At 45.9% G+C, this 14,580-nt stretch overlaps 1 protein-coding gene across 1 annotated transcript in view; it reads left to right on the top strand.

Annotated features, from left to right (window-relative positions):
- Positions 1 to 14,580, top strand: part of ALG12 (ALG12, alpha-1,6-mannosyltransferase) — a 28,986-nt gene that overhangs the window by 10,278 nt on the left and 4,128 nt on the right. The window contains exons 8-10 of the mRNA XM_015413081.1: positions 1,038 to 1,261; positions 2,303 to 2,472; positions 4,951 to 5,026. Coding sequence (XP_015268567.1) covers positions 1,038 to 1,261; positions 2,303 to 2,472; positions 4,951 to 5,026 — 470 coding nt within the window. The remainder of the gene's footprint in view (positions 1 to 1,037; positions 1,262 to 2,302; positions 2,473 to 4,950; positions 5,027 to 14,580) is intronic.

The following is a 14,580-nucleotide window of genomic DNA, read 5'->3' as shown; positions in this document are numbered from 1 at the left end:
GGATGCAAAGTGGAGGTTTGCAATGAAAGAGCCAAACGAGCAGAATCCCCCCCATTGTTCCCTCTAAGCTGCGAAAACTTTAAAAAGCAGCACAGGGATTTCTGCTTCTGCCCTCAAGGAAACACTGGAAACAATATAGGATGGGGGAACCTTCTTATGGGGCCCATAGGATTTAACTCCCTGGTCCAATCTTTTTGAAACTCGAAGAAGTTTTTGGGGAGAAGCACCAGCAGTTATGTTGCAAATTTGGTTCCTCTACCCAAAAAAACCAGCCCCCCTCCAAGCTCCAGATACCCCCAGATTGATTCTCCATTGTAGCCTATGGGGCCCTTTGACTATAGTGATCCCCATAGGCTACAATGAAGCCGGGGGGAAACATTTTTTTCATGCTGCTATTATACTTTTCAGTATGATTTGTAAGCTGCTTTGAATCACAGGGGAAAGTAGGATATAAATATTTGAATAAATAAGTAGTTTGGGCAGGTTGATAACATTTAAGCAACTTCCTGTTTGTTAGTTAGGCGGAGTTCTGACAGTGATTGTTTCTCCTCTGTGTTCTGACACTGATTGCTCTGACAGTGATTATTCCTCCTTCTGTAATGCTAGTTATCATATTTCACTAAAAAACCCACAAAAAACTGCAAGAGTCCCTCCCACCCCCCAAGTGCCGGTATGTGTTCTAAGGCTCAGCACAGGGCAATGGTCCAAGGCCAGGTCTACCAATATAATGGACTGGGGATGGCGTGGGTAGACCTGTTCTCTGGAGGACAGGTCTACCAATACAATGGAAAGGGGTGGGCAGACCTGTTCTCTGGAGCCAATATAGTGCAAAGGGGTGGGTGAAATTTGACTTGATTCTGTTTTTTCTTATAATGTTTAAATTATTCTTAAAATAATTTCTGCTCAGAGCACTGTGGAGCTTAGAGGGCACATTGCGCCCCCCCCCCATGACAGAAGTGCCCTTTCATTATTGGAAGCAACTTGTAGGATACAAGCCAGTTTGTTTTAAAGAATCCTTAACTCTTTTTCTATTGAAGACCTCTCCTTTCTTGTGGTATTTTTATTCAGCCTTGCCTCGAGGTCTGGGGTGCAGTATTCTTTTCATACCACTAGGTGCAGTAGACAGAAGAATCCGAGTTTTGATTCTACCTGCGATTGGCTTTATTTTCTTATATTCGTTTTTGCCACATAAAGAACTTCGGTTTATCATATATACTTTCCCAGTTTTCAACATAGTGGCTGCCAAAGGCTGCTCTCGGATGTAAGTTTGGTATTATTTGTATGTGTAAATTTATTGCCTTCACACAGGAAAACTGTTCATAGCTTGTCAGGTCTTTAATCACTTAGAAGAAATAAGTTTTAATTTGTTGTGTTCCATTATGTTCAGAAGTTTAGCAAACCAGATGAAATTGATTGGAATCCTATTGTTAAGATATGTATCAGCAAGTAAGGTGAAAGATTATAGTGTCGTCCATAAGAGAGTACAGAACTTTGCAGAAAGCGCAACAGAAATCCTGGTTGGAGACACAAATAGTGGCATGTGGAGTAGAGGGATCTATTTGCATGCACCAGCTGACTGCATTCAATTTAGCTGGGATTTAAACAGCTCTGCACAAGAGTAGAAGGGATTTCTGCAAATAAACAATGGGTGGTTTGTAGATGTGTCTCCCTGTGACAAATTACATACCATCCCAGAGGTTCTGTGACCCTCAAGTTATTTAAGGTGGTGGTTCAAGGAAAAGCATTGGTACGTGAGTTCTTTGGATCTTAAGGAAGGAAGGAATTCTATATACTGCTGTCTCCAGTTTCAGTGTGTCAGATTTCCAATCAATGTTTCCATTTAGCAGAAAAGATCTATCATATACTACTAGAGAGATACTACCCCCATAAGGCACTATGTTGAAGAGCTGTCCTTACAGATAACAAAGTTGCCTCCAAGGATACCTTGCACATGTTAATACAAAGTGTAGAAAAAAGATCTAAGTATCTTTATATTCTATACAGAATATTGAACGGCTTATTAAATAATGAAATTTCTCTGGAGAAATAATTGGAAGACTCCCAGTGCAAGCCAGCATCTGAGACACCTAGGTTCAGATCCGTAGCTCTGCCACAGAAACCCTTCAGTGGGCTTAGACGGGTGTAAAGCTGTTTAGGATTACAGTGCAAATTTGGCTCCTTCAGGAGAATTCATAATTATTCTCTCCTGTAACTAACTGTGAAACCATTTTTAACTATGTGTTCTGGTACATAAGCAGAGGAAATAGCACTAACTCTGGTGTAATTTTTGTTATCTCTACAGACTAAACAATTACAAGAAATCTTGGCTGTATAAGTTGGGATCTCTCTTTGTTGTAGTGCACCTGCTAGCAAATGCAGCTTACTCGGGTGTGTCACTCTACGTATCACACTTCAATTATCCTGGAGGAGTTGCGATGCAAAAATTGCACCAGTTGGTGCCTCCAACCAAAAGTGCGTAAAGCTGAGGTGAAACTGTAGGAGAAGCTTGTAGCTTGTACATCTGACAGTCCTTAGGCCATATAATGTAAACGTTTATATTGTAAATGGTGGGAGGAAGAAAAGGGGAGTGCAGCTTGGACAAGAGAAATGAAATAAATAGGGCTATTGTGATGGGCATCTATTAGTCACTTCTTGAACATCCTACTTGAGGTAAGTTAAGGATCCTAGATCTTCTCCACTCTGAATCCTCCCTTCTCAAAACTGCTTCTTTCATTCATTCAGATATGAATATCCTGCTCTTCTCCTCAGTGGGCCTCCAAAGCAGCTTACAACATTGTTCTTCATGGTGGAGTAACACCGTGTTGATAGAATAGTTGTAATACTTGGAGTGTAGGCCAGTACTGTTCACACAGACAAGAACCATAGTGATTGATTGTGGCGAGATGAAGAACTGTTTGGCAGAGGAAAGAACTGCACAGTCAGCTGAGAGGCCTTTCAAGGAACTTTAAAGCAGGATGGCAGCAAGACAGAGGTCTCTGAGGGAAAATCTAGCCAGAGCCTAGTAGCAAGAGTCATATAGTTGGAAGGGGCCAAACCACTTCTCTGTGCAGGAAATCTAGAGGTATAGCATCTCCAACAGACGTCTGTGCCGACCATCAAATTAGTGAGGTCCCACACTGCTTCGGTAAGGCTGAGACAAACCTTATAAGAGGTATCTGAAGGAAGGCTTTCAGTTGACAAAAAGTTTATCCTAACACACCTGGCAGTTCCCCAGACGTTTTTGACTTCTATATATATAAAAGAAAGACCTCTCACTGTAAAATCAATGCCCAGGCCAAACCGCTGGATCTAGAGACACCAAATTTGGGGAGAGCTCACTAAGAAGGGATTTTTAGAAATTCAACCCCTAAGTGGGTCAAAAGGGGTAAAATGTGCTCCCCCCATTGATTCCTATGCAGCTGCCAGGAAGCTGCCTCCCTGCACCCCCCACTCTCTAATTGGTCAGCTGCAGAGCTCAGTGTTCTGAGTGGCCAAGAACCACCTGTGAGGTGAAGCAAAGCTGCTGGCCCAGCCTCTGATGGCTTCCAACAGTCCCCCCACCTCGTACGCCTAACAGGCGGCTGTCTGTCAGGTGCAGCAGGATGGCCTTAGCACTGCTGCTGGCCCAGCCTCCCTGATGCCTTTAAATGCAATTCCCCCTCCCCAACACCAGGCAGGCCAGTGTCTGTCAGGTGTAGGAGCAGGACCTGGGTACTTTAATCCATCAGGGATGCCACCCCAGCAGGATCACCTTAGTGATGCTGCTGGCCCAGCCTCTCTGATGGCTTCCAACACACTCCCCCACCTCCTACACCTAACAGGCGGTTGTCTGTCAGGTGCAGTAGTGGTTGCAGGGTGCTTAAAGCCACAAGGGAGCCTGCCCCAGCATTAACGTCTTAGTGATCCTGCCAGCCCTGCCTCCACAGTGGCTTCTAATACTCCTCCCCCCTCCCCGTCCTACACTGGACAGGCAGCTGCTTGTCAGGTGTAGGAGAGGAGGTGGGATGTTTACAGCCACCGGAGAGGTTTTCTCAGCAGGATTGCCTTAGCCCTACTACTGGCCCAGCCTCCCCGATGCCTTTAAATACAATCCCCCCCAACACCAGACAAGCTGGTGTCTGTCCGGTGTAGGAGCAGGGGCAGGGTATGAATGTTTATGGGGAGATAGTAAAGGACATTTCTAGGAGCCATTTTGATGCATGCCTCCCTCATGAACCTGAAGAAATGTCCACCACATCACCACTCCCTCACACCTCTCACCTCTTACTGCCCCCAAGAAAGCTCCTGGCAAACTTTGAGCCAGATACACCAATGCTACAAGGAGGTAGAGGGAGGGGGGAAAGTACGTATGTCTCACTTCATTTCTTACACTACAATCTTCTCCACTAGAATTCCTACAACAAATGTCACATTTCAAACTTCACATCATCAATATTATAACTGGATTTACGGCACTTAAATACCATAGCAAAGCACGGGTATCAGGCTAGTATTCTATAAAGTGGGTGACGTCTGCTTTCTTCAGGGCCTCCCCCCCCCCATCCCATCTTCACTCCTTCCCATGGAGTCCTGTCTCTCCTTTTTCATTACTGTTCTCCACTATGACCATTTTGAGACTCCTGTGGATTACATCAGAATGGTAGGGATTAGTTTATTTGGAATGATCAAGAATTCATATTCTGTTCAAGACAGATTCTCACAGAAGTTTGTGTAGACTGATAGCAGCACTCTGTATGTGAAGGTGCTAACAAGCAGATGTACTTCTGTTTCTGCATCTCATCTGCAGTGTCTGAGAGGAAACTCATGTGAGGGAAATAGATTGTATCCAAGTCAGATACTTTAGTATCTTGTTGCAGAAACACACTTCTGTTTGTTGGCCCTTTCAGTTATATGCTGTATATAATGCTCTCAAATATTCCTGTATTAAGGCACAATTTGTTCTCTTTTCAGATGTTTCTGTCCACATTGATGCAGCCTCAGCACAAACTGGAGTCTCTCGATTTTTAGAAGTCAATTCAAATTGGAAGTAAGAAGCAGTGTTTTTTGAGCATTTTTTTCTCTATGACAATAGCTTTCCCCTGGCAAGTGTGCTTGTCTATACAGGATAACACACAGTACACCCTCCAAACCTTGCTAAATCTCAGAGTATTGTCTAGGAAGCAGATGCTAGATCTAAGCTTGGTGTCACAGGAAGGACCTTCCCCCCAGACTCCCAAGCAATCTGTTTCAGAGAAGACGAGGCAGCAGAGAACACTGTGTGAAAAGACATCTCTGAGACAGGTGAAAGTGGTGCTTATGTCTCTGCAAACCACTTCTGATCTAGTTGGAACTACTTCCCAAGATCAGAGTCACAATGAAAAAGTTAGAGGCAGAGAGTACCATGAGGGAGCCCCCACAGGGGTCTCTAAAATGTCTCTTTATGTTATGGAGAGAAAAGAGGTGGTCAAACTGGAAGCAACTTGCTCAGTCTCATGCCACTTCAGGCTTTGCATGGCCCAGCCAGGGCATTCCTTGTCAGGTTGAAAGCAGCGTATAAATCTCACACTGCTACTGTTTCAGCCATTGTCGCTTCAGTGTGGTGTGACAGGAGACTCCTTGAGGAGGTTGCCTTGTCCTGTGTGCTTCATTTCCTCTTGAGGAAGGAAAGGATTTATTACACTGTGAGCATTAGAAAAATGGAGGGCAAATGGGGGGAGAAAAACCACCCTCATTTGTCAGATGGGCTTCTTAGGTTTGACAAGATAGAGGTAAATAGTTGCTTCCTTTTGGTGATGCTATACCTATGATAAAACAGAGACGAGATTAATAATATTTAAAACAGATGCAAGCTTGCTATCTTCAGTCTATTTGCTTACTTAGTTTATATTCTGAGTTTCTTCCCAAAGTGGCTTACATCACTCTGTTGTCCTTTATTTTATCTTCACAACAACCCTCTGAGGTAGGTTATGCTGAGTGTGTGAATGGCCCAGGACCACCCAGCAAGCTTCCACAGCAAAGTGGGGGGGATTCAGACCTGGGTCTCCCAGATCCTAGCCTGACACTCTGATCCCTACACTACACTAGCTGTCTATGCCAGGAGTCCACAAACTTGTTTAACCTGAGGTCACATTTGGAATTTTAAGAGCAGGTAGTAGGTGCCATAAACAAATGGTTGCCACGGTAGTGGTAACAACAAAAAATTGTTACCAAAAATAATTTTAAAACTATTAAAAAACCCCATAGGGGTTGGTCCAACCACAAAATCTTGGCAGATTCCAAGCCACAAGCGTCCTTCTATAATGGAACCAGGTGTTTCCTGGTGGGTGCTCCCTGCAATATAACGTCAGTGCCTCCTGGGTTTTTCTGAGGCACCTCTGGCACCAGTGAAGTGGAAGATATCCAGGATGGACTGTTTGCTTTGGAGAAAAAGATGCCTTGGGCGAAGAACCTAGTGAACACCTGAAAACATATAGGTGGGCACTATGGTACCCATGGGCACCACATTGGGTACTCTGTACTATGAGGCATGTGGGGTTTGAGTATTTAAATAAGCTTGGTGATTCATTGGGGACATCTAAACCATTCTGGAGCTGCGGTGGCTCAAGTGGTTAAGACGCTGAACTGCAGGCTGTGGAAGGTCGTTAGTTCAGCAGTTTGAGACCCGAGTGTGCCGCATGACGGAGTGAGCTCCCGTCTCTAGTTCCAGCTCCTGCCAACCTAGCAGTTCGAAAGCAAGAAATTGCAAGTAGATAAATAGGTACCACTTCGGTGGGAAGGTAACAGCGTTCCGTGCACCTTGGTGTTTAGCCATGCCAGCCACATGACCACGGAAACATCTTCGGACAGCGCTGGCTCTTCGGCTTTGAAACGGAGATGAGCACCGCAACCCTAGAGTCGGACTCGACTGGCTGTCGAGCAAGGGAACCTTTACCTTTAAACCATTCTATGGCTATGCCTACATTTGCCTCAAGGGGGAAAAAAGGACAGGAACTTGATTATCTTTCTCCAAAGACTTGACTGCAACTAGCTTGACATAAATGCTAATTCAAGGCAAGCTCTCTCACCCCAGCCTTTGTAGTCCTTGCGTCAGACGAAAGGATTTATCCATGTGGGGAACTTTAGAATAATAGTATGCAGGGAAGCTTCCATCCTAATAACAGCTTCTACAGTATCCAGAAGCAAAGTGTTGCTTGAGGAGTTGGCAGGTGCTCAGTTTTAATAATAACCTGCCCAGACTTTCAGTTACAATTGCCAGATGAATCTGATATGCTACTCAACAGCCTGAATGAAGTTTCTGAGGAGGGTAGGAAATTTGCCTTGTGATCAGCTTGTGAAACCAAAATCTGCAGAAGTGTGTTCCCTGCCATTTTGGACATTTAAAAAAAAAAAAAAAAATCACGTGGCACAGAAATAGTCCCCCCTTTTCAGATTCAGCTTACCTAGCTGATCACACTAATCCATGCTACAATTGTACTGTCAGAATGTGCTGTGTGTGGGGCTGCCCCTGAAAAGACAATGTATACTATACATTGTATAAAACATGGCAGCTAGACTTGATGGGTTAAGCGTTACGAACACATTACCCCAAGCTGAAGATTGCTACAGTGGTTTCCAGTTTGCTTCTGTGTTCAATTCAAGGTGCTGCTATTTACCTTTAAAGCCTTCCACGGTCTGGGAACCCCATATCTGCAGAACCTTTTGTCCCCCCCCCCCCAAGTTACTGAGAACTGTTTCTGCTCAGTCTTGGACTTTCTTGGTGGTCACTCCTGTTTTATGGAATAGGCTTCTTGTGAATGTGAAGAAGGCCCAGCCTTGCAGAGATTTCAGAAGCTGACCTGACCTGGATGGTCCAGGCTAGCCTGGTCTTGTCAGATCTCAGAAGCTAAGCAAGGTTGGCACTGGTCAGTACTTGGATGGGAGACCACCAAAGAAGTCCAAGGTTGCTATGCAGTGGCAAGCCACCTCCGAATGGCTCTCGCCTTGAAAATCCTATGGAGCTGCTGTAAGTCGGCTGCAACTTGATGGCACTTTACACACACTGTAAGGGGGAGTTTTGCCAATGTGCTTTTTTTACTGACATAAGCCTCTATGATTCTCATTGGAAAGCAGAATATAAGTACTTTCAAGGGAGAGAGAAAAATACATTGTCACTCTTCACAACCTGCCAGAGAGCAGCAGTGTCCATGAGGGAAGTTGGCAGAAAAAAGAGACCTTTGTAGTGCTTGAGAATCAGTTGTATGAAACAAAGCTATGGATAGCAGAGAATAGGGCAACATTCAGCATTTTTAGGCTGAACTGGTATGGGGCTGAGGGCCTTTAATTGGTGTGATTAACTGGAGCCAGCCAGGCTCTTCTGTTAGCTCCCCCATTGCCGGTTTCCTGATGCAACCTTCTCCACCCTTTGTCGATGTTGGAGGATGTTTGTGTTCCACCCAGACTAGTACTGCCAACTCAGTCCTTAGCAGCAAAGAAAATAAATTGGGAGTGACCTTATCTTCCATTGGAATTACCTTGAACATTGAAGGAGAGAGGAAGCTCAGATAGGAGTCTCCATGGAATGTGTGGTGGAAGCTTCTTTGAGGTCCAAAGAGATCTTTTGTAACTAGAAGCTGCAGAACAGGTGTTGTGCTCTAGAAATGTTTTGAGATTCTGCAGCACCAAGGCTTCTTACACCAATCTGCTGGCTAAAAAATAGTTTGAAAGAATGTAATGGGAATTTGTGTGTTTATCCCATACTACATTTTACAGGGTTGTGCATTACCTGACAACTCAAAAGCAACTTAATCAAATTTCCTTCCCCAGATAGATACCAGGTTCCAGTTCTGTTGTTATAGCTTCTCCAGTGGCCAGTCTTCGCTTCTGGGATCCTGACTCCTCCTCTCCTGTGGCAGGGTCGTAACCTTTTGCAGTCCGGAGGGGAGGGGCCTATCCCAGAACTCTCCAGTTCTTTGGCCCTGCTGTGGAAGCAGGGCATATCTTACACTGCTCCTAAGAACATTGGAATCTGAAGAAGATCGGAGCAACTCAACAGGGGAGAGAAGACTCCCAGGCTTGTAGAGAAAGGGGAGGCTCCCCCCCCTTCCCATTGTGCCACACACCAGTGGTGAACTTCCATGGCGGCAAGGAGATGGGAGCCGATGGCAATGGGGATATTCTCTCTTGCCATGGCACTTCTCACACTGGCTCTTTGGCAGAGCTTCCAGCCCCAGCACCAGCAGTTCCTCCATTGATCTGGGAGGCCTTGAAGTGCCAGCAGCAGTCGCACCATGGCTCCTTGGCCCCAAATGCGGCTTTTGAGGCTACAGAAGGGACCGGCTTCAAGATATTGCTCCGCCTGCAGCTTTAGCCCAATCCATCCCTCCTGAATCCCAGTAAGGCCGAAGCCTGATAAAATTGGTGGGGTTTGCCTATCAGTGGAAGGAGTACTTTCCGTTTCACTTTTAGGGAAAGCTCCTTACATAGGAGGGAAATGGCTACGAAGGCAGGCCTCCCAGCTTCTCAGCCTCCTGAAAGCATGGTCTCGGATTTGGATCTTCCTTATTCCCCAACCTCCACCTCCATCCCAGGCTCTCAGCCTGAGATGCAAAAAAAGAAAAAAGAAATTCAGATCCTAGACCTCTCAGGGGGAAACACCCAGGCCAACTTTCTAACTTGGATTAACAAGGAGATGAGGAGGGAAATCAGGGAGGCTATGAGTCAGACTAACCAGAGCAGAAAACCCCCTGCCAATTCCCCCAGCAGTCAATGAAGGCAGGCCTTCTCCAGCAGTGCCTCCCGAGGTAAAGGGGCTGGCAGAGCAGCTTCCCTCCCATTATTCCAAGAGGAGAAACATGGCCTCTTCCCGGCCCAGTAGGGAGCCCAGTCCCCTAATGGATTCTCATGAGGCGGATTCTGAGGTGTCTGATGCCTCATCCACTAAGGAAGAATGGGAATTGTCGGAGGAGGAAGAACCAGTGGTCACTACCATGCAGACACGTCTCTTTCCTCAGGAAGTGTACACCAAACTGCTCCCCAAGGTACTATGGGCACTGGAAATTTCTAGTAGTACCAAAGAGAAGGAGGAACCCAGTCCAAGTTTCCCAGAGAGTTCAGACAGAGTCCTCCCTAAGGCAGGGACCGCACATTCCAGGATCCCCTTCCTAGCAGTCTTTAACAAAGTAGTTAATACTGAATGGGAAGCACCAGGCAGGCCAAAATCTAACCATCCTCTCATCTCCAAGTTTTACTCCTTGGTCCCAGAGGCGGTGAAGAAATTCGAGCTACCATTACTGCATGACCCAGTAACAAGCCTGTGTTCCAATTCTGTGCTTTTCATGAAGGCAGATGGTCTCTCTAAGGATCCTTGTGACAGATGTATTGAACAGGCCCTGCAAAAGAATTTTGAGGCTTCTTCAACAACACTGAGAGTCTCTATGGCCTGCTCCCTGTTCGCTAGAGCCACCTACTCATGGGCATCCCATTTGGCGTCACCAGACAGCGATTTACCCAAGCATCTCAAGGACAAACTAAAAAAGATTGCCCTAGCTTCTGCCTTTGCAGCAGATGCCTCTCTTGACTCCATTCAGTTGTTGGCCAGAGCCATGGCATCCTGTGTCACAACCAGGTGTAATACCTAACTCAGGAGTTGGGAAGTAGATCCTTCAGCCCAGGCCAGGGTGGCCAGCATCCCCTTTAAGGGGGTCAATTTATTTGGTGAAGGAATGCATAGGTATCTCGTAGAGGACAAGGACAACAAGAAGTCCTTACCATCTAGGAGGAAAGATAGCAAGCCCAAGAAATACTTTTCTTCTTTTGAGACTCCTTTCAAGACTACAAGAGATTTTCAGGCTTCAGTTCTTCCAGACCTTTCAAGGGGAGATGGCAGTCAGAACAACAGTGGAGCAGCTACCTATTACCTATTGTAAATCTAGACAGACTAACAAGGGCCCCAAGAAGGCTTCTTCAGCCTGACCATGCTGAGTCCTCAGATGCTCCAAAAATCAGAGGTCGCAAGCAACTTTATGTGACACAATGGAATTGACATGGTGAGTGGCAAGTGGGTCCTGGATAGACTGACAAACAGCTGTTCTTTGGAATTCAGTGTGGTTCTTCACAATTGGTTTCTCCATGTTCCAAGAAATTGTTCCAATCAGAAGCACCTGCTTCTCCAGAAGGCTGTTCTGTTGTTAGTTCTTAGTTCCCAAGAAAAATGGAGATGTCGGGGTCATGCTGGACCTCAAGTGGCCCAACAGGTGCATAAAGAGGGGAAAAGTTCAGAGACCCTCAGGTCCATTGTAGCATTGATCCCAAGAGGAGACTTCTTGGCCTCCATAAATCTGTCAGAGGCTTATCTGCATATACCCATCAGGGAAGCTCACCACAGGTTTCTGTGTTTTGCTTACAAAGGGCAACACTTCCAATATCGTGCTCTTCTTTTTGGTCTGAAGTCAGCACCAAGGGTGTTTACCAAGGTCCTGGTAGCATTGGTAGCACACCTAAGGACTCTAGGGGTGTCAGTGTTTCCTTATCTGGAAGACATTTTGATCAAAGCACCATTCCTTCGGTAAGGGATGAGGAATGTGAGCCAGATGGTGGGTTGTCTTTAGGACATGACTTCGTGGTGAACCGGGAAAAGAGTAACTTCCTCCTGATGTAGACTACCCTCCATCTGAGGGTGATAATAAATACTGTCCAAGACAAGGTTTTTCTTTCAGCAGAGAAACAGGAAAAAGTACAAACAGCTATCCTAGAGATCCTGCAGAGTCCTAAGGTGGAGATGATACCCCTGGCAATGCTCCTGGTAATGATGGTTTCCTGCCAGGATGTTCTATAGTAGTCCAGGTTCCATGCCTGTCCACTGCAGAGGTTTTTGCTTCACTACCAAGACACTATCTCCAACAAGAGATTTAAGCTTCTTCAGCTTCCAGCATCCTTACAGAAGGAACTCAGGTGGTGGATTGCTTCGTTCAGGTTCCAGGAGGGTATGCCCAAAGAGGATCATGATGACAACAGATGTGAGCCTCTTAGGTTGGGGGCATATGCACAAGGAAGAATGATGCAGGGCACGGTGTGTGGAAGAGGTTTCGAGCAGCATCAGCCTACTGGAGCTCAGAGCCATAAGGTTAGGTTTGCTGGCATTCCAGGATCTTCTTTCAGGATATCACATTATCGTACACATGGACAACATGACAGCCAAAGCCTACGTGAATTGACAGGGAGGCACCAGATACAGGTCCCTCCATGAGGAGGCAAAGGTCTTAATGCACTGGGCAGGGAAACACTTAAAAAGTCCCTAGAGGCGGTGCATGTGGCAGGAAAGGACAACGTTCTAGTGGACTGAGTTGGAGAACCATGAACCAGTCGGAGTGGATGCTGAACATGGAGATCTTCAATCAGATCTGTCTCAGTTTGGCAAGCCAAAAGTGGATCTTTTTGCCACAAGCCCAAATTGTCAAGTCCCAAACTTAATGGCAAGAACAGGGGTACCACAAGCCATCAGGGTAGATGCACTAAGCTGTGAATGGCCAAATCAGCTACTGTATGCCTTCCCACCAATTCAGCTAATTCAAATGGTGATACAGAAAATTATATATCAGAGGGCAGAAGTGGTCCTGATGGCACCTTATTGGCCAAGAAGGTCGTGGTTTCAGGGCCTGGTGAGGCTATCCTCCAGGAACCCATGGCCTCTCCCGTTGGGACAATCTTCTGCTGCTAGGCTCAATAAGGCATCTCTAACTGGGGCTTCTAAATCTAACAGCCTGGAGGTTAAGCATTCACAACTTGAAGAGTTAGGTTACTTAAACAGAGTGATTAATACCATGTTAGCCTCCAGAAAGGGATCTACAAACAGGGTCTGTAATAACACCTGGCAGGTTTCCCAGGAATGGTGTCTGGAACAAGAGACAGACCCAATCTCAGCAAAGGTTAGACAGATTCTTTCCTTTTTTGCAGAATGGTTTAGATAAGGGACTTAGCATCAGTACCCTCAAACGGCAGTTGGCAGCCATTTCAGCTATTAGGGGCGCCAGGAAAGGGAAGTCTCTTTCATCACATCCTTACATTAGGAGAGTCCTCATGGAATTCATTGATAAATCCTCCCCAAGTTCACAGTTTTCCAACTTGGAGTCTAATTGTAGTCCTTAAGGCTCTTTCAAGGCCCGCCCTTTGAGCGTATGGCATTGTGCCTGCTCAAGGAGATCACCTTTAAGACTATCTTCCTAGTGGGTATCACCTCAGCTAGAAGGATGTCAGAGTTGCATGCAGTGTCAGTAATGCTATGGTTGGACCCTGCTTTCATCCCTAAAGTGAATTCTGCTATTCATACAGCGGAGGAGGTGATTCTGCCCTCTTTTTGCCCCAATCCTAAGCATGCAAAGGAGAAAGAGTGGCATTATTTAGATATTTGGAGGGCTCTGCATTTCTGTTTGGATATAGTTGTGTCACTGACTATATGTCTGTCTCTTTCAGGAAGGCTTCAGTGGGAAAGAGAGTATCTATGTCCACTAAGTAGGTGGGTTCATCATTCTGGCCTATAAGACCACAGGTCTGGATCTGCCACAGGGCATCAGGGCCCACTCCTTAAAAGTGGCGGCTGCCTCAGCAGCATATAGCTCTTTTCCTTCTCTAGAGATTAAGGCTGCTACCTGGAGGTGAGTGCACTTGTTTACCAGGCACTACAGGATAGACAAGGTGGCCTCAGCTGAAGCGGCCTTTGGGAGGATAGTCCTACAGCACACCCTTCTGGACTAGGAGCCGAGTCTTCCTGCCCTGGCTACACTGCTTTTGTATGTCCCAGAAATGAAGACTGCCCCACCCCTTGACCACTGGAGAACAAAAGATTTATTTCACTTACTGTGAATCTTCCTTCTCAGTGGACATGGGGTGGGCCAGTTTTCCCACCCGAGGTTTTTTCTCCAGTGTGAGCTCCTAGTGCCAAGGGGATCTACTTTCGGAATTTAGGTTTCTAATTTTCTAGCCACCTAGGGAGGCTAGGGCGCAGTTTCTGTTCTGGCTCCACTAGTGTTAGCAGAATATGTGAACTGGTTCCCTTTGGGGTTAGTTACAGTTATTTTAAAAACATCAACAGGAGTTTCTGAAAGTGTTTATGTTCGGAGTTGCCAGTTGTTAAGAGTTACAGCTTGGATACAGACTTGAGAATTCTGGGAAAGGCCCCTCACCTCCAGATTGCAAAAGATTACGACCCTGCTGCAGGAGAGGAGCCAGGATCCCAGAAGTGAAGACTGACCCGCCCCTAGACCACCGAGAAGAAAGATTCACAGTAAATGAAACAAATCTTCCGTTGTGGACATTTTGATTACATGCTCCAAATTTCCATATTCTAATCTACGTAACACTCTCCTAAGTGACACTGTTCCTGGCATTGTTCTTCTTCGCTGACATTCCCATTGGTTGCATTAAAATACAAGAGTATGGATGTCTACCAAGAAGTGATCTTATTAGGGTTTCTCTGCTGATGCCTAAAGTGATATGGGACAGCTTGGAGTTGACAAAATTGACTAAGAAAGGATACTGAGTGGAATGCCAGCTTTGACTACTAGGCCAGCTGACACTTCTTGGAAAGGTAGGGGCTTGGATCCACTGGAGCATTCCACATAGGGAAAG

Source organism: Gekko japonicus, unplaced genomic scaffold (genome assembly GCF_001447785.1).
Source record: "Gekko japonicus isolate JY-2015 unplaced genomic scaffold, Gekko_japonicus_V1.1 scaffold3100, whole genome shotgun sequence".
Taxonomy (NCBI): domain Eukaryota; kingdom Metazoa; phylum Chordata; class Lepidosauria; order Squamata; family Gekkonidae; genus Gekko; species Gekko japonicus.
The sequence above is the reverse complement of the archived record's forward strand: the minus strand, read 5'-3'. Positions and strand labels throughout refer to the sequence as shown.